General features: G+C 33.9%; 5 protein-coding genes, 1 long non-coding RNA gene and 1 other non-coding gene across 8 annotated transcripts; 5 read left to right on the top strand and 2 right to left on the bottom strand.

Moving 5' to 3' along the window:
* The first annotated feature begins 1,982 nt into the window (after positions 1-1,982).
* On the top strand, positions 1,983-3,651 carry LOC108809069 (uncharacterized). The gene is made up of 6 exons (XM_018581193.2): positions 1,983-2,369; positions 2,460-2,558; positions 2,646-2,687; positions 2,755-2,899; positions 3,192-3,293; positions 3,383-3,651. The coding sequence occupies exons 1-6, from the start codon at positions 1,998-2,000 to the stop codon at positions 3,475-3,477; spliced, it is 855 nt and encodes a 284-aa protein (XP_018436695.2). The 5' UTR covers positions 1,983-1,997; the 3' UTR covers positions 3,478-3,651.
* Positions 3,652-6,873: 3,222 nt separating this feature from the next.
* Positions 6,874-7,924, top strand: LOC108809991 (zinc-finger homeodomain protein 1-like). The gene has a single exon (XM_018582120.2). It carries the CDS (start codon positions 7,036-7,038, stop codon positions 7,822-7,824), a length of 789 nt encoding a protein of 262 aa, XP_018437622.1. The 5' UTR covers positions 6,874-7,035; the 3' UTR covers positions 7,825-7,924.
* Positions 7,925-11,231: 3,307 nt separating this feature from the next.
* Positions 11,232-13,735, top strand: LOC130496684 (uncharacterized). The gene is made up of 3 exons (XR_008935860.1): positions 11,232-12,118; positions 12,193-12,285; positions 12,379-13,735. It is a non-coding gene; the product is annotated as an uncharacterized LOC130496684 (long non-coding RNA).
* An 11-nt stretch (positions 13,736-13,746) lies between these two features.
* Positions 13,747-16,366, bottom strand: LOC108810640 (cyclin-D4-1-like). The gene is made up of 6 exons (XM_018582740.2): positions 15,824-16,366; positions 15,502-15,588; positions 15,309-15,410; positions 15,015-15,219; positions 14,803-14,930; positions 13,747-14,272 (listed from the first exon to the last, which is right to left on the bottom strand). Exons 1-6 carry the CDS (start codon positions 16,070-16,072, stop codon positions 14,126-14,128), a joined length of 918 nt encoding a protein of 305 aa, XP_018438242.1. The 5' UTR covers positions 16,073-16,366; the 3' UTR covers positions 13,747-14,125.
* Positions 16,367-18,079: 1,713 nt separating this feature from the next.
* TRNAS-GCU (transfer RNA serine (anticodon GCU)) lies at positions 18,080-18,161 on the bottom strand. Its single transcript has one exon. It is a non-coding gene; the product is annotated as a tRNA-Ser (tRNA).
* Positions 18,162-19,914: 1,753 nt separating this feature from the next.
* LOC108835765 (O-fucosyltransferase 39) lies at positions 19,915-23,070 on the top strand. The gene is made up of 8 exons (XM_018608989.2): positions 19,915-20,315; positions 20,661-20,717; positions 20,798-20,879; positions 20,965-21,124; positions 21,215-21,418; positions 21,488-21,767; positions 22,290-22,517; positions 22,594-23,070. Exons 1-8 carry the CDS (start codon positions 20,217-20,219, stop codon positions 22,999-23,001), a joined length of 1,518 nt encoding a protein of 505 aa, XP_018464491.1. The 5' UTR covers positions 19,915-20,216; the 3' UTR covers positions 23,002-23,070.
* A 257-nt stretch (positions 23,071-23,327) lies between these two features.
* LOC108835767 (uncharacterized) lies at positions 23,328-24,991 on the top strand. Of its 2 annotated transcripts, none has more exons than XM_018608990.2 (3): positions 23,328-23,450; positions 23,789-24,270; positions 24,473-24,991. In XM_018608990.2, exons 2-3 carry the CDS (start codon positions 23,901-23,903, stop codon positions 24,517-24,519), a joined length of 417 nt encoding a protein of 138 aa, XP_018464492.1. In that variant the 5' UTR covers positions 23,328-23,450; positions 23,789-23,900; the 3' UTR covers positions 24,520-24,991. The 2 variants fall into 2 exon arrangements, with proteins under 2 accessions (XP_018464492.1, XP_056845255.1); XM_056989275.1 differs by lacking the exon at positions 23,328-23,450 and adding an exon at positions 23,485-23,602.
* The last annotated feature ends 324 nt before the right edge of the window (positions 24,992-25,315 follow it).

The raw sequence follows: 25,315 nt of genomic DNA, 5'->3' as shown, positions 1-25,315 counted from the left end.
CTTTATATGCATTAGATAAATAGAGAAAAAAATAGAAGCCTTGAGGCAGTGTTTTGATTTGAGAGAAATTTACTAATTGGCCAAATAATGATTGCAATTTAAAAAAAAAAACTTTTTCCAGTAAGGCTGTTTGATAAAATTTATTAGATTAGGTCAGATTTGCGATCTAATGAATTAAATAAGTTGAATAAACATTGAATAAAATTGACCCGAAAAGTGTAATAAACATTGGATAGAAACAAGACGCTCGATTCACGTGGTAATGCTATATAATTATTAGGTTTGGTAATGTCCATTTATTTCTACATGCGTCAGAGTCCCCTTGTGATCTCACTGCTTTCTCAATGACGGGTACGTCTATGATTAACAAATAACAAGTACCTAAAACGAAACAAAATCATTCCCTCCTAGCATTTGTTCTTTCTTAATAAGCTTTACAAGGTTGTTATTGTTAAGAATTTAGGTGAGATAAATATTTATATGTGTTTTTATATTAGTTGTATATATATTATATGTGATTATTTTATTTGGAGTGTAAAACAACTAGAGAGAAGAAGCAAAGATGCAATAACAAAAATAAAAGAAGAAGCAAAGATGAACACTTGATTAATATTTCTGATGTTACTGTCTTGTAAAAAAAGAGAACATACGATGTTACTGTCTTGTAAAAAAAGAGAACATACTTTATATAGGGGATGAAGCCGGTTACTTCACCAACTTAAGAAAAGAAGACAAAACAAAAGGATAAACATTTTTTTTTTGAATTGACTGTTAATTTTTTTTTAAATACGTTTTACATCAGTGTGCTTCTTTTCTTATGTTTTTCTATACAATTTTTTTTTCAAAGAATTAAACTACTCTTCTTCTTTAACTTTTGAACTTCAAACTCTCTTTAGCATTGCTCAGTCCCAAACCAATATCGTAAGTTTCCTTCCAGCTCCTTATCCTTCTTCATCTGGATGATAGAGAACTTTTCTTACTATTTTATCAATCAAGTTTGCCAAAAGGATAAACATCTATCTTATTAAAACAGAAACATTACAACTTCTTCTAGGTGGATTTTAAAGTTGGACCTTATGTAATTAATGCTATATTAATCTACTTATTTTTAGACATGCTTCTTTATAAATAATTAATATCAACCATTACCATAGTTTTTCATTTCTTACCTTATTATTATATCCACTACGCATGTTTCCTTATATTACATATATTTTACTATAAGCTAGATACATCCACTAGCATATTATACTATAAGATAGATTATTAATAATACATCTACTAATATATAATACTATATGACATATTACTAATAATACAATATATTATATGTATTCATTAACTTGCATCTATCGGTATTAGCAATACTATGAAGACGACTAACTCTATATTTTGAACCTATAAACCATGATATACTAATTTATAACAAAAATGATATTACTGTTACAAATTAGTTTTTATAAAAATTATTTATAGCAACAATTTTTCGAATATATACCATTAGGTTAACCAAAAATCTTCCGAATAAATAGTAAATCTTACCAACCCAAAAAAAGAATTAAAAATATAACAAAAGATATTATGTTTGAAGTTTAGCTCATTGGGCCGGGTACAAATATGTTCATTTCAAGTCTGAGGTTTTCGAGTTCTCAACATTTGGATCTAGATAGGTATTTGATTTTTTTTTTGTCCGGGTCGATTTTTTTTTGTTCCGGATCATTCTAACTTTTTTATATTATAAATCTTAAATAATATACAATATGTATATAAAATATGTAAATCAAAAGATAAATCTGCGCAGACGCGCGGATCATGATCTAGTTATCTTTACATTGGATAATCATTTATTAACTAACAGTCATTAGCTCAGTTATTTTTTACACTTTTCAGAACAAGTATTCTGTGATTTCAAGGAAATATTCAAATAGAAAATATACATTTATAATTTATAAAAAACATTAATAATAAGAAAGTAATGTGCCACGTGGCCGTTAGATATGGATCTGAAATCTAACAGCTCTTGCAAAACCCGAAACCTGTCGGAGAGCTCCACAACAACAACACTTTTGTCTAAAATGCTGAGTCATTCTTATTCCTGTTGCCAAACAGCAACTGGATCGCGGCCACCGAGACAAGCCTTCAAGATCACGGCTGCGATGTCGTCGGAGAGGAACCCTAGGATCCTCTGCCTCCACGGATTCAGAACAAGCGGTCTGATTCTCCGTTCCCTCATTACATCTAAATGGCCCGACACAGTCCTCCGAAACCTCGACCTCGATTTCCTCGACGGTCCGTTCCCGGCCACCGGAAAATCGGACGTCGAGCGGTTCTATGATCCGCCGTATTACGAGTGGTACCAAGCTAGCAAGGTCAGAGAGTTTAAAGGGTTTGACTTTTTATGTTTATTAGAAATAAAAAGGGTTGACTATTTATATAGGTGCTATTGTTTATTTGAATAGGGTTTTAGAGAGTACTGGAACTTTGAAGAGTGTTTGGATTATGTTGAGGATTACATGATAAAGCATGGACCTTTCGATGGTCTTCTTGGTTTCTCCCAGGTTTTTTTTTTTTTTTTTATTGAACGAGATTTTTCAAGTACTGATTCTTAGTTGATCCCTTCTTGCTCTGTTTTGATTCTTGTTTAGGGGGCTTTTCTATCTGCTGCTCTTCCTGGAATGCAAGAACAGGTATAGTGTTGGTGTTAGGATAGTGTTTTTGTTGTTTTTGTTCTGATGAGAAGGTGTTTGTTTGTAGGGAAAGGCTTTAACTAAGGTGCCAAAGGTCAAGTTCTTGGTGCTAATATCCGCAGGAAAAATTCCTGGTTTGAGGTTTGGACAGCCTAAAGCTGCTGTTGGTGCATTCTCATCTCCTGTTCGTTGCCCCTCACTCCACTTCATAGGTAAACTGGACCAAAGTTTCTGCTCATGCTCTTGAGTCGGTTCCTCACTTCAATTATAATCTAAGACACTGTGATCTGCTGATCAGATGCTAACTGTCATAGGTTTTTATTGTGTAAGCTTTACATTAGTAGTGTAGCCAAGATTGAACCTAATGTGTGGTACTAATGTTAACATAGTTTCAAATCCCCATTAGAGCTTCTCTGCTATAACATCTGGATTGGCTTTTGCTGTTTCTGTCAAAAGGATTTTAAATGAGAATGCAGAGTCTGTGATTCTGTATTTGGATTGCAGGCGAGAGGGATTTTCTGAAAACGGAAGGTGAAGTTCTTGTGGAATCATTTGTAGAGCCAGTGGTGATCCGTCATACAAGTGGACACACTATACCTAAACTTGGTTAGTATAAAGAAGAACCAAGCTGAATAACTTTAAGATCTGTCTCTTTCTTGTTTTGATGTTATGAGCTTCACTTGTGCCTTCTGTAGAAACTGAAGCTGAGGAGACTGTGCTGAGCTTCTTCCAGAGGATTAGGCAGATGCTTTCTGATGATGAATCTTCTTCTCTAAGAAGCTTGATGTGATTGACAACTGCTTTAAATAGGTTTCGGTTGGATTAGATGATCTTATAATTATAAATTTGTGAGGTGTGCTTGTTCTTTTCTTTTTGCATATGTTCTTAGTCTTTGTGTGCTTGTAAATTTGGTAATACTTTTCCACTTTATGTTAAATTTAATAAAAGTAGTCTGAAAAAATAATGAATAGAATTAAAAGTAGTCTGATGAATTTTATAATCAAATTTCAGTTAGCATGATTAGAAAACAACTAAATTGAGATCAACTGTAAGAAATTAACTTAGATGGTATAGAAAAAGACTAATGGTCTACTAGGTGACAAATGAATAAAATGGAATATTGCATTTTTTTACTATTTCTAATTTATTTTACCATTTGTAAGGAATGATTTTTCTTTTCTATTGCTTGTCATTTCTTTTATTCTGGAAGAATATAGAACAATTTTTTTTTCACCAAAATTGATAAAGAATAATTTCTTTTTTTCTATTTTTTCTCATTTCTTTTATTTTAGAAAAATATAGAACAAATTTGTTCTTCGTCAAAATTGATAAGGAATAATTTTTCTTTTCATTTCTATAATTTCATTCTTTTATGTTTTTTTCTCATTTCTAATGTTTCTGCAATGGTCATCAGCTATATCATAAATCATAAATAAGTTATTTTAGTAATGAAAATTATGAGGGTTACTCTACTACTCTTGGTACATTTTAGGTAACTTTTATTTCTTTCCTTCACAACATCCATTTATGAAGCTTGTTTTGTTAGTGAGAAGGTATTCAGTTTTATTTAAATTTCATATATTTTTTTTTTGTGTAAGAAAAATGATGGAAGAAAAAAGAATGGACGGTGCACTAAAGAAGAGGAGTTCAATTATTGTTCTTTTTGATGCACTTATATTAATGATCAAATGGATTCTCATGATAATCTATAAGTTCCACTTGTAGCCAGTGTTACTTCTTTCTCAATCTATCCTCATGCCCTATTACCTTAGACGTGTCGGTTGCTTTTTAGTCTTTAAAAAAGGGTTCAGATTCCTTTTGATTTATTCTTGTAGAAATATATATGTGTATAATTATGGTACATATGGATTTACCAACCCAATCTTTAAGTGGGAGTTATTGGTTAGTGTATTTTGACCCCAAAAAAAAATTGGTTAGTGTATTATAATGGATTTGAAAATCTAAACTAAATCTAGTGTTATTGAATTTATGATTTTACAATCCGTATTGAAATCATGTTTTATTGGTTTAATGATTTATAAGTTTTAATTCAAATCAAATCAAGTGTTATTCAATCATAAGAATTTACTAATTGATTTGATTTCATAATGTATTTGTATTGATTTCTTTGTTAAAAGTATAGAGACTCAAATTCGTGGGAAGACTTCCGGATTTGTAAATACTTATCCGAGAAAATCTGAAAATCTGTATATTTTACTTGGATTTATAAATACTACATAGATTTCTAAATCAATCAAAATATATAAGCCAGTAACATCTCTTAAAATAGGTATATTTTAGGCTATAAAGGTAATATATCTATGGGTTGTGACATTTCAGAACTATAAATTCTACTGTTTCATGCCGCCCTTGCAAAGCTTTGACGATTTTGTTTTGGTAAACTTAACACAAGTGTTGCACACAAAAAAGGGTTAACCTAACACAATTCATAGTACTAATATAGTATCCCATCCGTTTCAAAATGTTACATTTTTTACTTTTTCATACATATTAATAAAATATATTAAATTTAAGTATTAAATACATCATTTTCTGTAATTATTTATTTTCCATGATTTTAAACCAATAAAATTTAATAAATATAATTAATCTTTTTGAAATTTATAATTAATCATTATTAATTGATAAAAATATATTGAAAATATAAATAATATATTTTTGAAACAAATAGTTTTCCTACAATATGTATCTTTATAAAACGGAGGGAATATACAATAATCTGCTTATATCTCGAATCACTTGTTTGGTTTAGCCGGTCTACGTTTGTGTGATAACTTTTTTTTGGTGAAAGTTTGTTTGATTACATTACTTTGTCTCTTTTAAGTTTATAATTCTGGTGCGCGCATGGCTGGGCTTATGGTTATGTTCTTGATCTCTACTAAACCCATTTTCGTGAATCATTTCTTGTGTGTTTAGCCTAGGTTATGTTCTCAAGAGTAAACTAATCATTTCTCACCATCGCGTTTTTAAATTTGAAAATTTGGTTGTGTGTTTGTTAATAAACGGCGACCAATCCTCTGTGTGTCTCTACGTAGGAAATCTGTCTCCCACCAGCTGACATGTACATATCAGCTCGTCATCTCAAACGTCTTTCAGTATCCACTTTGCTTGTTTTCTTACTCTCTTCATACTCGGTGCTTGTTTTCAAACGTCTTATATTTATATGTGTTCCTAACATGAAAGTTTTACTTACGAATTAAATTCATTATGCAATTTCGTGTTACCAAGATAAACGACCGTCGTCTGAATTTACGAAGAGACTAGTCACTAAAAATAGTTTATATGAGTGTGAGTACTTGTCAAATGTTTAGCTGACATAAAAATGTAAACATTGTTTGCTGACATAAAAATTGTTTTTTTTTATCAAAAAAAAAATTGTTTTATTAAAATTAATTATTTAGTAAATAATTCTGAAAAGTTGACAACAAAAAATCAGACTTTGAAATTATTAAAGATTTTACAGATTTTGATGTGATTAGACTGCCCATCACTTTATCACAGAAGAATCAATGCATACATATATTCTATTGGCATATCGACAAAAATAATTACCACACTTTATATATTTCATTCATTTTAGTTTCCCCAAAAAATTATCTCTAATACTATCCATTCGCTTTCCTTTTAAAACCATACACTAAACTATTTGTATTTTCTGTCCAGAAAAAGCTTATTACAATGCCAAACACAAAGAAGCTGCCTATTTCAAACTTTTTTTCTATCGTCAGCTTTCTTTCTTTAGGAAAAAATTTGTAACACAAACAATGCCATCACTAGAAGCTAATCAGAAAAACATTCAACCCATAAGAATCAAACAAGCATTGTTTAATAAAGATTTATAATATGTCAATCCAAAATAGTTTTAAAATTCGGTCAACATTTCACCGACCTAAAATGTTTTCAATCCATCTTTATCCTATTCATGATTTAAATTGTATTTTGAAATAGTTAAAAAACGAAAACATTAATTTTAAAACCAAACTAAAATTCTGTTAGTTAGATCATAGTCATGGTTAGAGCGGAACTTTTGAATAAAATAGTTGTGATAACCAATTAACAAGTACATAGATTGGTTTTATTGCTTAGCTGACTTGTTTCAATTATATTAAAATTAAATACAGTATACAATTAGGAAGGAAAAAGTAATGCAGAGATAAAAGAAAGCGTTACAAAGTGAGGTTGAGGACAAATTCATTAGATTCCGATTTCCAATAACCAAGAATGTGTATAGCAGCAAATCCTAAATCTAGAGAGAAGATAAACCCTTTTGTTGTTCAAATCCTAAATTTCTTCTCCTTCTTAGTTTTAACCATCTTTATTTGCTTCAATGGACTTTGAAGAAGAAATTAATCTTCACAAGAAAGAAGAAGAAGAAGCCCTTTACGACTCTCCTCCTCTTCCTCCACCGTCTCGCGTCCTCAAGGCCTCCACTGAAAGCCCTGACACCGCCGGAGGATATATGGTGGTTCACGGAGGTTCTTCCCTCGGAGGGGGAAGCAGGTTTAGGTTCCGTGAGTGTCTAAAGAACCAAGCGGTGAACATAGGAGGACACGCGGTGGATGGTTGTGGTGACTTTATGCCAGCTGGAATCGAAGGTACCATCGAAGCCCTAAAATGCGCCGCTTGTGGCTGTCACCGTAACTTTCACCGCAAGGAATCGCTTTACTTCCACCAACACCACGCGTCGCCTCCTCCACCGCCGGGATTTTACAGTCTTCCAGCTCCGGTGAGTTACCGACCACCACCGTCACAAGCTCCTCCTCTCCAGGTCGCTCTTCCTCAAAGAGAGAGGTCAGAAGATCGAATGGAGACTTCTTCAGCGGAGGCAGGAGGATTTAGGAAGAGGTTTAGAACTAAATTCACGGCAGAGCAGAAGGAGAGGATGTTAGGTTTAGCTGAGAGGATTGGATGGAGGATGCAAAGACGAGATGATGAAGTGATTCAAAGTTTTTGCCAAGAGACTGGTGTTCCGAGACAAGTTCTTAAGGTTTGGTTACATAACAACAAACACACTCTTGGTAAGTCGTCGTCACCACCAGTTGTTCATCATCATCAGAACCCAACTCTTCCTCCACATGAGTCTTCGTCGTTTCATCATGAACAAGACCAACCATGAATCATTCATGATTTTCTTCTAGGGTTTTAAGTTAGCTAATAAATTACTCAAGATATTTAAGAAGTTTTTATTGTTTAATTTATGTACTCATTTTCGTCTTGTTGCTGATGATCTTTCTGGTTAATTACGTTTTTCATTATTAACTTTTAACATATCTTAACAAATACTTGATTTGCCTAGCTATTTAATAATCAGTGAGGTCTTTGGTAATTACCATCACATGCGTCCGCCATTGTTTAAATCTATCAAGTTTTTTGTCTAGGAATTTATATGGATTCGTACGTGTGTATGTATTCTGTTGTTGTGTAGTAGTATATGATTAATGTTTTCATGTGCATTTGTGTGTGAATCCTTTTGATGAATGCTTCTTTTGCACTGGTTGACATTGTTCTTGTTTCTTAAGTTCTTGGTGTTCGACAGTGTTATCATGATTCCTTGACCACCATTTCCAACGCGCGCACACACACACATTTGCCGATTTGATAGTGTACTTGTTTCTTGAATTATCTTAGGTGTTCTAAGAGAATATATTTATCCTACACATACTAGTATACTACATATTTTTATTAATATTATTATGTGTTTGTGGGTTTCTATACATACTTTTCATTTAGTTGTCCAACGAGTGTAGTAGGACTCATATGTGGATCGGTCGGAATCTCCTTGGGATGGAGATTTCTGCTTTAAAAAGTTAGTTCAATTGCTAAGATATAGACGTGGATTATTCAGTAACCAATCAGTATAAATATATATTTTCACTTAAAAATCATTTATTTGTTCCCCCTTATTTTGTCACGAAAATTTGTTCCCCCTTAGAAATGAAAAAGATGAAATAACATCTGATAGCTGCTGCAATAGTATTCTAATTCCTTGGAATTAGCATATTGTTCTTTGAAGATCTGGGGAATGCGACATGTGGGCTCTTTGGAAGTATAAGACATATGGGCACACATGCATACATAACTATATTAATGATGTTCTTCCAAATCTTAGACTCTCATTCTGACCTGGAATCAATTGTTTATTTTTTCTCAAGTGCAAATTAAGCATTCTTAATTAATTTTTCCCGTTACATACTAATCATTATAATCGAGGTATACCTTTCCATTGGATCCATATGTTTAGTAATGTATCTTTTCTTTACCAAAGCTTTTGTAGTAATAACGTCAACTGAACAAGTTAAAGTAAGTGCTTCGGCCTACTATAAATTTATTTAAAATCGGGTTGCAAAAAAACTCATGTACCAACGGAGAAATTAATGAAATTAGGGTTTCTGAGTGATGACGCAATGAAATATACAGAGAAAAGATTCGAGTCCCCATCTGACGGCCACTTCTAGATTTAGCCTTTCAGGTCTCAACCTCTCCATCTTCTCTCTCTCTTTCCTCTTTACGAAACAATACAATGGAAAGAGAGCCAAATGACAAATATATACACACAAACGAGAGAGAGAGAGAGAGAGAGAGAGAGAGAGAGAGAGAGAGAGAGAGAGAGAGAGAGAGAGAGAGAGAGAGAGAGAGAGAGAGAGAGAGAGAGAGAGAGAGAGAGATGCTTTTGCTTGATAAGGCAATCTCTACGCCTTCTTGTCAAAACTAAAGCTGCACATTACAAGTGTGGAGATGACTTTGTGGTCCTCTCTCATTTATCTTTTTGTTTGTTGTTGGGTCCAAAATTTTGTTTCCACGAATTTCAAACGCGTGTGTACTTGATCGAGTTTCATCAGTACATGTTAAGGAATAATGTGCAATCAACGTTTGCTAATCAACTATTTTCACGTGACATTGCTTGGCTTTGACTATAATTCAAAACCTAACTAAATCTGTTTCTTTTTACTTTCTTATGTGTTATCTTCACGGGAACGTGAAAATTATCTTAAGAGTATCTAGATTTTCCAAAGAGTATGAGAAAACAAGGCTTCTAATTAACTACTCCCTCCGTTTCATATTACTTGTCGTTCTAAGTTTATGCACACAGATTAAAAATATATTTAATTTTACATATTTCCAAAACAAAAACACTATTACCAATATACCTAACCATATATCAATCAATAGAAAAAAGAATAGAGAATATTGTCAATAAATTTTGCATTGAAAACTGAAAACGACACTTATTTTGAAACAAAAAATTTCCTCTAGAACGATAAATAATTCGAAACGGAGGGAGTATTTTCTTAATAGCTAGTGTCTTTTCACTTCATAATTATTACTATTATTTTTGATAATTGGAAGATATCCGGTAGGCCGAGATCCAACCGACTAATTTTTTCAAAGTTTGACCATCGGCTGTCGTCAGATCCGGTTATTCACAAAAAATTATAATCATATGACTATATGGATGCATAAAGCTGAGTTGATGCGGATTCGAACTCATGTTCCTTAAGGATATTCGGGACGCCATTCTTCAGTCGACCACACCCATGTGGTTCAATGTGGTTCACTTTACAATCATTTGCTTTAGATATTACTAAAACTTCCTAGTTTACAAGAAAGCTTAATTTTGGTTGAGGAGTTTCCAATTCTCCATTGATCCATAAATGAATTAAAAAGTTTTAAATTATGGCCGGGGAACTTAACACATACTTGTATGATTGAAATTTTTATTCAGCTGTGAGAAAAGTTTAACCAGGCTGCTGCAGTAATGAGAAATGATCCGACCCTACGTTGGAGTCTGGATTTGTAATAAATGTTCATTGAAAATAGTGCAACGCAGTTTTTTGTGCAATTATTTTGGTTTTATTTTGGCTTTATTATGTTGTCAAACTAAAATGAATTATTGATATGAAGTGTTTGATCAGATGAATATGTTCTCAAACATTATTCTTTTTAATGAGAATATTTTAAGGTATTTCAGACCTATGTAAACATTCAGATTAATCTTCAAAAAATTGTGCAATCCAAAAGTAAATTTCTTTTTTTTTTGGGGAAAAATGGCTTAACATTTTCTCCAAATATTTAAATGAGGTACAACATAGTTTTATATCGACGTGGCTTTGTGTTGTGAAATTACTTCGAACCTGAATTTCTCCAAAGTTTGTCTACCCCTACATGACTCGTGTAGTTTCATTGTGTACAATACATGTATGTATATCATCAATTGATAATCATTCTTACTGTTGAGTATTTACTGATGTTATGCTTCTTTTAGGCAATCTAAATATGACCCACAAGCAGGGTTTTATCACCACCCTTTTTTTTATCACCACCCTTTCAAGCTATGTTTCGAACCAAATAATATTATATATTATAAAAAACAAACAAACTCGACTAAATTACTTAAACAAATAAGTATATAATAGCAGTTAGAAGTCTTTTTTTGAGCAACTAATGATTTCATTAAAAAAGAAAAGTTTAAATGGGTATAATATTAGGATTGCTAATTAAATGGTCCGCTAAACAACATTTGGCAAGCCCATCAGCAGATCCATTTAGAGATCTAGGAATGTAGATGAAACGACAAAAGAGAAAAGATGAGGAAGATGAGAACGCGAGATCGTCGATATCGACGAGAACTCCAAAGAGCTCCGTTGATCGTCGGCGAGAGTTGATCGTGTTAACGAACACTTGAGAATCTGATTTGAGACACATGTGATGGTAGTTATGTGACGCCACTTGCAGGAGGGCTTCTCGGATTGCCAGAGCTTCAGCCATGCAAGGAGATGATACTGATGTTTGAGCGCAGGATCCACAGAAGGTCTCTCGATTGGCGGCATCTGTGAATATCCAGGCGAGACCCGCGACACGGTCTCCACCCTTCCATGAGGCATCGGTGTGGCAGGTGATTTCCGACGGGTCTGCGGCGGTTCGGTGATTGATTTGGGAGGTCCGTTGAATCTGTAGCATCTTTAGTGGTTGTGCCGCCTCCCACTCCTTCTGAAGATTTAAAGCTCTCGTGAATACATCGGTAGCTGAGTTGTATCGGTTTTCAAACATGAGTTGATTGCGTGAGGTCCAGAGTGTCCAGCAAATCCAAGGGAAAGGGTTCCCGATAGCACCAAACGGAGGCAGAGGCGAACTGACGATCGACGCTTGAAGCTTTTCGAAAAATATGTAAGTGAGGATGTATCAAGTGTGTTCTCCCACGGTCCCAAGCTCCAAACTTCACCTGCAAAAGGGCATTGGAATAAGATATGCTCGATGGATTCAGAGTCTCCACACCGTCTGCAGTGTGTTTGCGAGAGCATTCCCCGTACTCGTAGGTTAGCTCCTGTTGGGAGAGCATTTGTACCCACTTTCCAAAGGAACAACTTCAGTTTAGGCAATAATGGTGGGCTCCAGATTAATTTATTCTAAGGGTGAGTTCCTAATTCCAAGAGTCTAGTCGATTGGAACTTCTGAGATTGTAATGCTCTGTACCCTGTTTTGACAGTGTATTCCCCCGACTTCTGTAGTGGTCAGACAAAAGCATCATGTGTTCCAAGAAGACTCGGCCTCAGAACTAGGATGTGCTCCTTCAGCTCAGGTAGGATGCTTTCCACTTTGATCGTATTATATTCCCTGGTTTCTCTTGTTAGCAGGTCAGATACCATAAAATCTCTGTCTTGCATGGATATAGGGCCGAACGGCTTTAGGTTCTCTTCCAGGTTTATCCAGGAGTCAAGCCATACAAAGGTAGTTTCTCTGTCTCCTACAGCTTTCGCTAGGTGAGTTATCAGTAGATTTCTTCCTGCTAGGATACCCTCCATCCATGTGAGATGTTGCTAGCAGCTAGAAGTCTAGAACTAGAGTTTTTCCCCCTATAAACTATACGATATTCCAATACTATCAGCTTCAAATACATTGCCCTTAACTTTTTTTTTGAACTTTTACGTTGCCCTAACTTGGGGAACTAATGACGCTTAACGTCCAGTGGATACATTTTCCACTTACACCTAGAAATAATATATATCAGTGATTTTTTTTTCGCAATGTATAGCTCAAATGATTACTGAAACACGTTAGTTTTAATTTTATACAAAAGGGAAAACATTTTCTCTTTGATTATGTGTGAAAGTGAAAGCAATGGCTGTAAAAAAGTATTAGAAGCTATATAACTTTTAGCAACTTTTACCCGAGAGAACAATAATAAAAATATAGGAGTATGTATTTGTTTTGGACAGCTGAATGACTATGACGACTCATTATGACGAATCCTAGTCTACTGTCCAAATAAAAGAATTATGAACGTTTATTTGTTTTGTATTGTTGTCTGCACTTATTAGTCCACTGTCCAAATAGCTCTTTATTTCAAATTTCATACACACATAGAAGTATGATATCTATTGCGTGTGTATATATATACTCTGCAAGTACGAATTGACCCAAAACTCTACGCATTCACATTTGTTTTGTCTGATTATCGCTTGGTATTACCAAAATCTACATTTTGTCTCCAAACAATTGTTTTATCTGATAAATTGATAATCGTCAAGATCGCTGGTGTACCGAACGACAATGGCCCGGCCCATTAATTTTAATAAATATAATCTGGAACAGCTTCAATCATTTTTTTTTTTTGAACTTTTTTTTTTGTTTATCGTGAAATACTTTTCATAAATAATATAGGTTTTGGAATTCTGTTGGTAAAGGTAGGAAGCTCAAAAACTCCTTAAATAAGTGACTTAGGGGATTAGTGGAATTTGTCGAAAATGGGGGATTAGTGGGATCTTTTTATTTAGTTGAGAGTTTTGTTAAATTCTAACATTTTGTTGAATTAATATAAAGACTTTTACTAAATATAAAGAGAATTTTGTGTATCCAAAGAATTATTATAAGATATTTAAAAGAAAATTAGAATCTATAAATAAAAAACAGTTGATTTTAATTAAAAAATGTTACAATCCACAAAAATAACAATAGGATTTAAAACCTTTAACAATCATTTTAAAACATTCTATTTATAACCTCTTACGATAACTAAGCCGAAAGATATATGTTGGTGGACCCAATTATCAGTCCACTAATACGATGTACGCCTTATTTACGTAATGACATTTTTGAAATTTGAACAGTTTCTTGAAATAGAAAATCAACTCTTATTGTCAGTGCTCAATGCTACCGAGAAGGATTTTTTCCCGCTATATTTATTTTGCGGGAACCAACACAGAGAAAAAAAAACACCAGAAACCATTCCCTTTTTCATTATGGGCCTTTATTAACAGAAGCTAATGATAAATTCTGTTCCACAAAAAAAAACTAATTATACATTAAAATATCAGAACTTGAAATTTTGTTATTTTATTTTAAATTTTTATTGTTTATATTTTTCCTTCTGAACCTCTCTTCAGACATAACAATGATTGATAGTTTTTAAAGACAGAAATTTAGGAAAGATCTATATGAGAAGAAGAAGAACCATGAGTCTTAAAGCTGAAACAAGAAGTTGATACTTCTAAAACTCCACTGGGTGTTTGTGAACATAATCCTGAGCCACCACTCTCTATCATTTCTCCAATCCTCTTTACTCTCTCCTGCAAATAGAGTTCATAAAAGATCAACAAAGTTTAAAAGCTTGATACTTTGTTTTTATCTCTTGAACACAAAATACAAACATAAAATCCTATCAGTTTTTTTGTGTCTAAAAAGAAGATCCTAATGAAAGCTAGTTCAGAATCAACCAAACAACATGTATTGTGGGATCAAGATTTGGTAATAGATGTGATATGAGTCCAACGAGTATGAGAATGAGAAAGAGTCACGAGACAAATAGCTATTGAATCATAGACTTTAAAGTGGTATTTGGGCTATACTCTCACTAGTTTAAAGGATTCAGACACACAAACCAGTTGCTCTTTATTATTTTGTCAATTAACTTTTTATAAAATATAGTTACACATGTGTGCTGACAAAAAAAAGTTACACATGTGAATGCAATGCATCAGTTAATGCGCGCGCACACACACACATCATCTTTAGTGATTTCATTCTTCTCCGAACTGGCATTTCCTTGAAATTGAAGTAATGAAAATGAGTTTGAGATTTATAGTGGAATTTCATTTACCCTTTGAAGTGGTGAGAATAGAGGAGATAAGGAAGAGCTGTCAAAGTGTACTGTGTACAGTTCTCCAGAAACATAAAGTGCCACTGCAGCAGCAACTTCAGAAGGTCTAAACTCCAAAAAGTCAATACCTGTTCACTCACACAACCCACTATTATACTCCAACATTTTAACCCTAAAAAGCAGAAAAAACAAAAGTGATAGACCTTTTTCACCTTTGATTTTGCTGGCTATCACTTTTAGTGATCTGGATATCAATGTGTTGGATGGTTCTTGTTCACTTTTACTCATCTGCCTCAGGAAATAACTTATGTATGAGTAAGGAGTTATTGCTCTCAGTCTCCCTTTCAATCTGTTAACCACCAAAAGTTCCATTCTCTGGATTGATTTAGCCACAAACAGAAACTGAGGATGTCCAACCTATTCAGAATGTGTCCAAAACCTCAATCGATCAATAAGATTAGCCAGTTATGCGATTTAGCGATCTTTTTGTGAGAGAGTGATCGTACCTGAAGATCAATTAATAACATTGGGACATAAGTTTCATCAAGTTTGGCTGCCAATGACAAACAAGCCACAGCCAACAACTGCATTGTCCAAGCCTCGCCATTCTAAAAGACAAATCATATATCAAGAAGCTACAAATGTGTAGTTTCAGATGATGAAGGGCTAAAACATTTTCATGATTCAACGTGAACTTACAGGGAGATCATGAACAGACAAGAATCTATCAAAGTAGTTCACTGATAAGCAAATACACAATGGTCCAAACTGGTGCTCCTCACAAGCCTGTTGTAACAAGAACAAGAGATACATCAAAACTTTATCTATTTTCCTCACAACCTTGATATTTAGTATTATCTATTTGTCAAATGTGCATCATATTCACAGATTTAAGGCAACAGCTCCCTCTCTCTCTATTTTTTTTCCTGCATAAGCCTAATATACATACCAACACAGTCTCTATGTCCAGTCATTCATCAAAGAGATGCAAACAGTTCAATAAATAAAATAAAAACCAGACCTTAATTATCCAGTTAAGGGCTTTTCTTCTTCTGGCATTGAAATCCATATCTCCACTTCTGAGTCTCCTGATGTAATCATCACTTGGAAAATGCTGTTTCTCCTTCTCCATCATCTCTCTTATCATCTCTTCGCTCTCCAGTGGAAAATCCATCTGAAAATTCAAAATTTCACGACCAAAAATCATGTCATCATCACCAAAGTTGATGGTCTCTGTACATAAAAGACTCAGTTCTAGATTTTGTGCCATAACAACACGGTGTTGTTCAAAAAGTAAAATTGTTCTTAATATAATGTCATCTAGAGATTGGAAAGTGATGGATACAAGTTAGAGGAAGGAGCTTTTTATTGATGAAATGAAGATATATGTTTTTCTTTTTGGGTAAGTAGGTAATGTGATAATAGGAGAAGAAGATCAAAGAGTAGAATACAGAAAGTGAATTGACTATCATGGTCACATATGTTTCCATATTGATAAATTTATGGAAATGTGTTTGAATTTTGTTGTAGGAAGGATAGTTAGTTTTGTTCATTGTATTTTAGGTTTTAATATCTGATCAGTCAAATAAATGCTAAAATGGCCAATTCCGAAAATGTTATCATATCATCCCCATTAGCCATTCTAGTTACAGCTAATCTTGTTTGACTAATTTTTTAAAACAGTATCAAATCCATTAGATTTCTAAAAATATTTTATATTTTCACGAATTTCAATAGATTTAGGTTAGTATCTTGTGGTATTTTGTAAGCACAAAAATGATAAAGTTATATGGTATAATATACACAATTGGCACTGTGATATTGTTCTTATTTAGCAGAAATATTCGTTGAACCATAAGATTTTTTTTCTAAATCAAACCAAATTGAAATTATTATTCAAATAAGCTAATGTAAATTAAAATTAACATGTCATAAATTAAAAATGGTCTGAGATATTTTTTTATTCAAAATCCATCAATAATGATGTTGAAGCATTTGCTTTGATTGATATTTGACCACATTGTTTTTGACCATAGACTCACTTTTAAATTCAATAATTTCAATTACTACATCATTACACATACATATACCTTTGAATGGAACCAGTAAACGTTTACTGTAGACATGTATGAGATGTCTTTTTATTTTGACAACAGACATGTATAAGATGTCATATACAAATTTGGTATGGTCTTTATTATTTAATCAATATGGTCTTTCTTTAATATGGATTTATTTAACCCAAAAATATGATTTTACATTTTTAACAAACATTTAAGATGAAATATCAAGTCATTTTTTACATAGAATATATATCAACTTTCCCAACTTGTGGTCAAGTTTTGGAATCCAGGAGTGGTTTAAGGTGATTAGTATATTTTTTTCCTTAGCTTTACTTCAAAAGATCACGGAAATCATAGGTGTGTACTAAATAATTGTTTTATAAATGTGGAATGAAAAAAATATTTCTTATCATTCACCCAAAATTTTCAATACACCACATGTCATGTATTATTTTTAAAGTTACGTGTTTTATTCTCTTGTTGGTAGTAGTATCAACGTGAATTAAAATCACGTGCGAGAAAATTAACTTTAGTGTTAACTATTGTCTTTATCTTGTCTGAAAAGATTGGTAAGAAGAAAACAAAGGTTCAAGTGAAGAATATGTTTTTCGAATTTGACCAAAAAGATTAGCTCTTTTATCAATTTTTTTTCATGCATGCAACTGCCAGACAAGAGTGGTACATGTACACTTTTGATGCTTTGACGTATAGCCAAGAAGCCAAACTGAATCTAACCGAGAAGCTTAGAACAAAACCAAACCAAAATTTGTTTGTAGAACTAAACAAGAACCGGTAGCGAAGCCGATTTTGTATATCTGAAACCAAGCCAAGGCGAAGTTACTAAACAACAACATAGAAATCAACTGAATTACAAATGATCTTGTTTGGTTTTAATTTTACAAAACCAGTGCGATCATACAATAGAAAGAAAGAAAACCGTAGACGAGATTGACAACTCCTAAGTGAAATCAATTTTGTAACTTTCCTTAAAGCAGCGTTTCATCACAGCACTGAGTAGAGTACTTCAAAGACCGGAAAATTTCACTGTTATCATATGGGCCTTTAATTAGGCTTCTAGATGGGCTTTCTTAAACCCGTTACGTCTATACCTTCGACAGCTTGCATGTTGTTGACTTCTAAACTGCGTAAAAGTCAGCCGAGCAGTTAAAACACGCGCGAAATAGGGTCTATTAAACCAAAATTTAAAAAGCAAACGTCGCCTGAGAGATTCGAACTCTCGCGGGGAAACCCCATGTACTTAGCAGGCACACGCCTTAACCACTCGGCCAAAGCGACTTGTCGTTAACTATCCATTTCGTTAGAACTCCATGGATGATTCTAGTGAGAGCTTGAAACTCTTCTAAATTCATGAGCGGACGGCTCTGGTGAGTGGTGATATACGTAGATCTATGTTTCATTTTTAGTGATTGTCATGCAATAATTAGACCTTAATTTAATTACAGTCCAAAAACTAGATGTTATTTTACACTAATCACACAGTCATACAGATGGTGTACATTATGCTTATGTTATTGAATGTTTTTTAATTTTAGAAAAAATGAAAATGAATTGCAAAGGATCGATTGTAAACAGTATAATGATATAGAAAGTCAAATTCTCTGATTAATGTTTATTCTGATATATACTTGCTTTCTGAGATAAGATATATAATCCCATATTAAAGTTGTTTCAAATTAAGACTACAGTGGAAATGTTAGAAAGTTTCAGTTTTTTTTTTGTTTGGTCAACTTAGAAAGTTTCAGTTAATTAAGAGAATTACACGTTATCATTTGTGTGATTATGCAACATCAGAAAATAATTAAGTAACTAGATCTTGACCCGCGCTTTGGAAGCGCGTAATATTTTACGATGGAAAATTTCACTAATAACTTAACAAATATTTTGGTAACTTTTAAAAAGTGTGTATTTAAAATATTTTTGCATTTAAATCAGTGTTTTTAAATTCAACCCGATTGTGATTATACCGGTTAATCCGAAGATCTAACAATTCAATTTAGGCTTTTAAAATATTCATATTAAAAAATCACTAAAACCCGAGACTAACCGATTGAACTGATGGATGACCGATATGTAATCTAATTTGATTTAAATTGTAATAGTTTCATAATTTGTAATCTTATAAGGGAATTTTCAAAAATACCACTTTGAAGGTACAATTATTCATCTTTACCACCACTAAATACACATTTTCAAAAATACCTTATTTATTAAAATGTTAAAGACTCTTATATCTTTGTTTTTATATGCTTTTCAAAATTTTAATCCAAAATTCTAAATCCTAAACCCCCAATTCTAAACCCTAAACCCTAAATCTTCAACTCTAAACCCTAAACCCTAAACTATATACCCTAAATTCAATATTCTAAACCCTAAACCCTGAAACCTCAACTATAAACCCTAAATCCTCAACTCTAAACCCTAAACTTTATACCCTAAACCCTAAAACATCAAATCTAAACCCTAAAACATAAAATCTAAACCCTAAATCCTAAACGTTCAAATCTAAACCCTTCATTAAAAGTAGTGGTAAAAGTGGTTAGTGTAAACATGAAAAGTGGTACTATGAAAATGGTATTTTTGGCAATTTCTCATCTTATAATCCAAATTTTAAAGTTCCTTATTTTGTAATTTATGAAATTATGACGTTTCTACAAAATTTTAAAGAAAAAATGATGGATATAAAATAACTAAGATTAATTAATGTATTGTTTGGAAACATTGATAGTAGTATATAAAATATATTGTTTGGAAACATTTATAATAGTATAAAGAAATAAGTATATTGTTTGGAAACATGGATAGTAGTATAAAGGAAATGAACATTAGTGATTTAATGTAAGTTTAACTATAAAGTATAAAGAGATATTTAATTTAAAAATTTACAAAATAAATGTTAGGTCCAATAGAATGTTTCTGTTTTAATAAGATAGATTTTACCGTTATAGTGTCACGAGAATAAATAAAAAATAGTGAAGATAGTTATGGGCAATCAAGACAAGGGGACCCAGGGAGAGACAAGACATCAAAGTTAATGAACAGTTGTCCTTGTGAGGCAGCTCTCTCTCTCTCTCTCTCTCTCTCTCTCTCTCTCTAAACCGTTCTGAGATAGTCAAGAAAGAAAGAAAGCATTCACATTCTCAATCTTAACGTACAAGTTGAAGAAGGAGAACTTTTTCAAAAGTTGAAGAAGGAGAAGTAGATCGTTGTGATTCTGGCTTCTCTGCTCCACTGGTGTTTCTGGGTATTGATTGATTTATTATAAAAAGTGTCAAACTTTCCTGGAAACTGGATCTGGGTTTTTTTTTCTGAGAAGCAAAAGAAGAATAAGCGATGAATCTTTATCCAAACCTAAGAAGAGGGATACTACTCTCTGTGCTCTTCTTCGACGTCGTTTTGCTGTGCAACTCTTCTACTTCGTCTTCTTCATCTGTGAGTTTGGTTTTATAAAACTTCTCTCTCTTTCTTTCCCTAAAATGTTCTCGGGAATCTTTTGGTTGAAAGTTGTTCACTCGACTATGTTTTCATGATTCCAGAAACAGTAGTTCCAAAAATTTCTCAATCTGAATCTATTTATAGAAAGTTTAAGAGAAAGAGACCCCAACGGTGGTTATTTAATTGTGTTATGTGTGTTTGATTGAACTCTTGGGTTTTGATTAATTTAAAGACTTGAAAATTTGATTAGTTTGGGACCAATAACTCAAGACTTGTTTAATTAGTTTCAAGTCAAAAAGAGTTCTGTCTTAATGGAACTAAAACCATTGTTCTTTTTTGCAGGAATCGATCACAATAAAGCCAAGACATTTGTCTTTGCTAAAGAGTGCTTTACAACGGGTCAGAATCTTTAAAATAATTCTTCATTGTTGATCTCTTTGTTGATTTTGACTTGTGTTTTTTTTTTCCTTAAATTCCAGCCAAGTGGGGAGCAGTCTGATCTATGGAAGCCAATGACTGATCAAGGATGGAGTCCATGTATCGATCTCGAAGATCCCCCTTGTAAGTACTGACAACATTTCTCATTTAGTTTTTTACATTGTTCTCTCTCTAACCTCTCTCTCTGTTTCTTGTCCTCTTGGAGTAGCATTACCGGATAAAACCGAAGGCTATATCCAAGTGTTTCTCGATGGAGGACTTAACCAACAACGAATGGGGATATGCGATGCGGTTGCAGTCGCTAAGATCTTAAACGCAACCCTCGTGATCCCTTTTCTTGAAGTCAATCCCGTTTGGCAAGACTCGAGGTAATTGTTTACTTGCTCTAGGCCCGTTTAGGCCCATGGGCTTCAAGCCCATTTAACATCTCTACTTGTGGTTTCTTTGGTGGTGTGCAGTTCCTTTGTTGATATATTTGACGTGGATCATTTTATCAATGCGTTAAAGGATGACATAAGAGTAGTTAAAGAGCTTCCTGATGAATACTCGTGGAGCACAAGAGAGTACTACGCTACGGCGGTCCGTGAAACCCGAGTTAAAACTGCTCCTGTTCATGCTTCTGCGCAATGGTATATTGAGAATGTCTCACCGCTTCTTCACAGGTAAATATGTTCTTTTACTTTTAATCTGACAGTTTGAAAAACATTAACAAGAGCTTTTTTTTTCTGTAGCTATGGGATTGCTGCGATTTCTCCATTCTCTCACCGTCTGTCGTTTGATCACTTACCTGGTGAGATCCAACGGCTAAGATGCAGAGTAAACTTCCAAGCTTTGCGGTTTGTCCCTCACATTACATCGCTTGGTGATGCTCTTGTGAGCCGTCTTAGAAACCCCTTGTGGAGAAGCGAAAAGGACAGAAAGAATGTGGATCATCTGGGAGACATGACGAACTCTCCTCATAGCAGACGGGAACTAGGGAAGTTTGCTGTTCTGCATCTTCGCTTTGACAAGGTAATGTTCGCTCTCAGTTCATAACATCTTTTTCGGCTTGAGCGTTCCTTTTGGTATTTTGAATTATTCTAATGTTTAAATAAAAAAAATATAAGGTAGTTTGAATTATTCTAATGTTTCAGATAAAATAATATTCTGGTAGTTCAGATTTTAGGTGATATGGATTTTCGGATAATTTGTTTTATAAATAGTATTTTAGGATTTTAGATTATTTAGAAGTTAAAAAATATAAATTAATACTCTTAATTATATAATATGTATTCTAAAAGTTATGGGTACCTATTCGGTTTTAGTTTAGTTTTGTTTTTTTTGGTTATAAAGATAGAAAATCTCTTTATAAAAGGAAAACTTGTTTCGGTTTTAGTTTTATATTTATAAAATTTGTTTCGGTTTTAGTTCTTCTAAGTTCACCCTATTGAAATGAACCAAGAAAAATTCTTCTGAAAAAATGAGTCCATGTCTAACATTTTTGATGATGTATTTTTGATTTGTTTGGTAATAAGAAGTTTGTTCTGTATATAGGACATGGCTGCACATTCGGCGTGTGACTTTGGTGGAGGCAAAGCAGAGAAGCTTGCATTGGCTAAGTACCGACAAATGATTTGGCAAGGAAGAGTGTTGAACTCTCAGTTCACAGATGAAGAGCTAAGAAGCCAAGGACGGTGTCCTCTAACACCAGAAGAGATGGGACTTCTCTTGGCTGCTTTCGGATTCGACAACAACACTCGTCTCTATCTCGCTTCCCACAAGGTCAGACACTTCACAACTAACGTTGCTTCTCTTATAACCTCTTTTTACATTCTGTTTTCTTTTATCCCCTTTTCAGGTATATGGAGGAGAAGCTCGAATCTCAGCGTTAAGACAAGTCTTCCCAAGAATGGAAGACAAAAGAAGTCTTGCCTCTTCCGAAGAACGAGCTCGGATCAAAGGCAAAGCCTCTTTACTAGCTGCACTTGATTACTACGTAAGCATGCACAGCGACGTGTTCATCTCCGCGTCGCCTGGGAACATGCACAACGCTCTCGTCGGTCATCGAACGTTCGAGAATCTCAAGACGATTAGACCGAACATGGCTTTGATAGGACAGGTTTTCCTCAACAGAAGCATCACTTGGGTTGATTTTCAACAGGCGCTTGGCGAAGGACACGTTAATAGACAAGGACAGATCCGATTAAGGAAACCGAAACAGTCAATTTATACTTATCCGGCTCCTGATTGTATGTGCCATGTCTGATGATGATGATGCGGCTCTATAACTATATAGTTAAATACATTTTAATTAACTAGAAAACCGATTCGTTGATAGGAGTAATATCAAAATGGTTTATTTGAAAAAAAAAAAATTAAACCGTAGTATCTGACCCAAAGACATAATAAACCGGTGTTGGTTATATCCTCATCAACAAAAGTAAGTTGGTTGGTTGGTTGGTAGAAATCAGGTGTTGTGAGGTCTACGGTAAGAAGCGTACAGTAACAGTTGCTATTAAACCGAGTAAACCGCTACTTAACCGTCGGGTCAATTTAAATTGGTTTAGGCCGATAAAAACGGGGGAAAAAACTAGTATAAAAATGAAGAAACAGAGCAGAAGAGGATGAGATGAGAGTTTCTTCTTTCTCTACAAGTCACATAAAAGTCAAAAGAGAAGCCGAAAACGACGCGATTCTGAGTTTCTTCGATCGTTGGTAATCTTATTGTTCCGATATTTTCGGATCTTCTGCCGAATATTCCGGCGAATCATTGCCGTGTTTCTTCATTTTTCTTCGATCGCTTTCGCTTTTTTTTTTGTTGAAATTGAAACACCGATCTGGAGAAACGTTAATTACTTTCTATTGATGTAAGAATAATGATGATGTTAATTGGATGACGTCATAAACAAGATAGTATTTTAATGGAATAGGAGATTTTCTCTGTTCGGTTTTAATGAGATTGCTTTAGTGTTGGTTGTTTATGATTGGGCAGTGACAATCATTAATTATGATGATTTTTAGAAAGTTGATTATTATTTAATTATTGGTTACAGGTTGAAGAAGAAGGTAAAGAAGCATCGGTCCATGGCTTGATCAGAGTTTGTCTCCGGAGGTGGTTCGGAGTATTAATTTTAGATCTTTTAAAAAAAAAAGAAAAAAAGGAAGATGGCAGTCTCTTTCCCTCGTCTTCCGAGGTGGTTGTGTGGTGGTGGTGGTAACACTAAGAAAGACTCAAAAGGATCTCCTCCTTCACTGAATCATTCACTGAAGAAGTCTAAGACTGGATCTTCTTCTTTGAAGAAGATGAAAAGAGGAGGAGGAGAGGAGGGGAAGATGGGGAATGTGTTGTTCCCTGAACCAGATGATCCTGAGTGGTCCATTGGTTGGGTGGAGCCACATGGTCCAGGGTTTAAAAGCGAGGATGATACTGGTGGTGGTGGTGGGTTTGTGGTTCTTGTTCCTTGTTACAAGAAAGTGATTGGTGGTTCAGGGAATCAGATTCCAACTGCTGGCTTCCTCTCTCCTGCTACTACTGGTAAAATCTTTTTTTTTCCATTTTCTTCATCATTAATAGCAATTATGTTACTTACTATGTGCATGTTTTAGTTGATCTCAGTGATTTGCAACCTAAATTTTTGTTGAAAGGGAGAAGTGAATTATTACCATAATTGCTTGTTTAGTCTTTTAGGATTCTGAACTCAGATTGTGTGTGGTTCTGTCCGGAACTAAATATGCAGATGGGAAGAATATTGAACAGTGGCTGTCTTCTATGGGGAAGCTGTAATACAACTGGAGGATTGGGACTTGGGAGGATCAAGAAAACTATTTTTCTCATTTTTTTTTCAGTATCAAAATTAAAAAAAATCAAAAAACAAGAAAAGATAAAAAAAAATGATTTGTGGATGGATAGCTTCTGGAGACTTCTTTTGGTTCTCTGTTTCAAGTGAGTGACACCAAAACATCCAAGTCATCTCTCAAGAATCTACTACTAATGGACAAATGTGATGGTGAGGGAGACTTGGCAGCATAAAATGATGAACGATGGATTGATATTGCTATGAATATGATTTGAGTATTTGGATTTTTTTTTTCATGTGGGTGTTTGAAGTGAAGGCGTCTTCTGCTTCTGTGGTCGTGTGATTATTTGGGCTTTGGAACAAACAAAGAAAAAATCTATTTTCTTTTGTTCTTTTGTGGTTGATGATGTGTAATACTACTGTACATACATGTACATAAGTTTCTGTTTTTTTCTTGAATCACATGTCATGTGCTTACTTTCCACAACACAAGAACCCCTGACGTTGTGCACGTTATGATTATCAGAAACTTGGCAAAAGACAACCAAAGTGCACTCAAACATGTTGCACACGCTTTGGAAGTTGCAAACCCATGAGGCCCAGTAGATTGGAAGCAGGATTCTTAACCAAGTTGAAATCTGCATCAATTGGTGTAAGCTAATCATCTGAACTCTGATGATTCCTGCAAATGCAAAGAAAAATACCTCATGAGAGAAGACAACAATGATTCCGTGGCTTTCTGTTTCCTTTCGTTCTTTGAGTTGTAGAACTCCATATCCTTCT

The sequence above is a fragment of the Raphanus sativus genome, chromosome 6 (assembly GCF_000801105.2).
Source record: "Raphanus sativus cultivar WK10039 chromosome 6, ASM80110v3, whole genome shotgun sequence".
In the NCBI taxonomy this organism is placed as follows: Eukaryota; Viridiplantae; Streptophyta; class Magnoliopsida; order Brassicales; family Brassicaceae; genus Raphanus; species Raphanus sativus.
This window is presented reverse-complemented; position numbering and strand designations above follow the sequence as displayed.

Coding starts and splice junctions, on each gene's coding strand:
- LOC108809991 (XM_018582120.2), top strand. CDS start 7,036: ATGGACTTTGAAGAAGAAATTAATCTTCACAAGAAAGAAGAAGAAGAA.
- LOC108809069 (XM_018581193.2), top strand. CDS start 1,998: ATGGATCTGAAATCTAACAGCTCTTGCAAAACCCGAAACCTGTCGGAG. Junction 2,370..2,459: donor AGTGGTACCAAGCTAGCAAG/GTCAGAGAGTTT, acceptor TTATTTGAATAG/GGTTTTAGAGAGTACTGGAA. Junction 2,559..2,645: donor GTCTTCTTGGTTTCTCCCAG/GTTTTTTTTTTT, acceptor ATTCTTGTTTAG/GGGGCTTTTCTATCTGCTGC.
- LOC108835765 (XM_018608989.2), top strand. CDS start 20,217: ATGAATCTTTATCCAAACCTAAGAAGAGGGATACTACTCTCTGTGCTC. Junction 20,316..20,660: donor CTACTTCGTCTTCTTCATCT/GTGAGTTTGGTT, acceptor TCTTTTTTGCAG/GAATCGATCACAATAAAGCC. Junction 20,880..20,964: donor CGATCTCGAAGATCCCCCTT/GTAAGTACTGAC, acceptor CTCTTGGAGTAG/CATTACCGGATAAAACCGAA.
- LOC108810640 (XM_018582740.2), bottom strand. CDS start 16,072: ATGGCACAAAATCTAGAACTGAGTCTTTTATGTACAGAGACCATCAAC. Junction 15,589..15,823: donor CCCTTAACTGGATAATTAAG/GTCTGGTTTTTA, acceptor TTGTTACAACAG/GCTTGTGAGGAGCACCAGTT. Junction 14,273..14,802: donor TATTCTCACCACTTCAAAGG/GTAAATGAAATT, acceptor CTCTATTTGCAG/GAGAGAGTAAAGAGGATTGG.
- LOC108835767 (XM_018608990.2), top strand. CDS start 23,901: ATGGCAGTCTCTTTCCCTCGTCTTCCGAGGTGGTTGTGTGGTGGTGGT. Junction 24,271..24,472: donor CCTCTCTCCTGCTACTACTG/GTAAAATCTTTT, acceptor CTAAATATGCAG/ATGGGAAGAATATTGAACAG.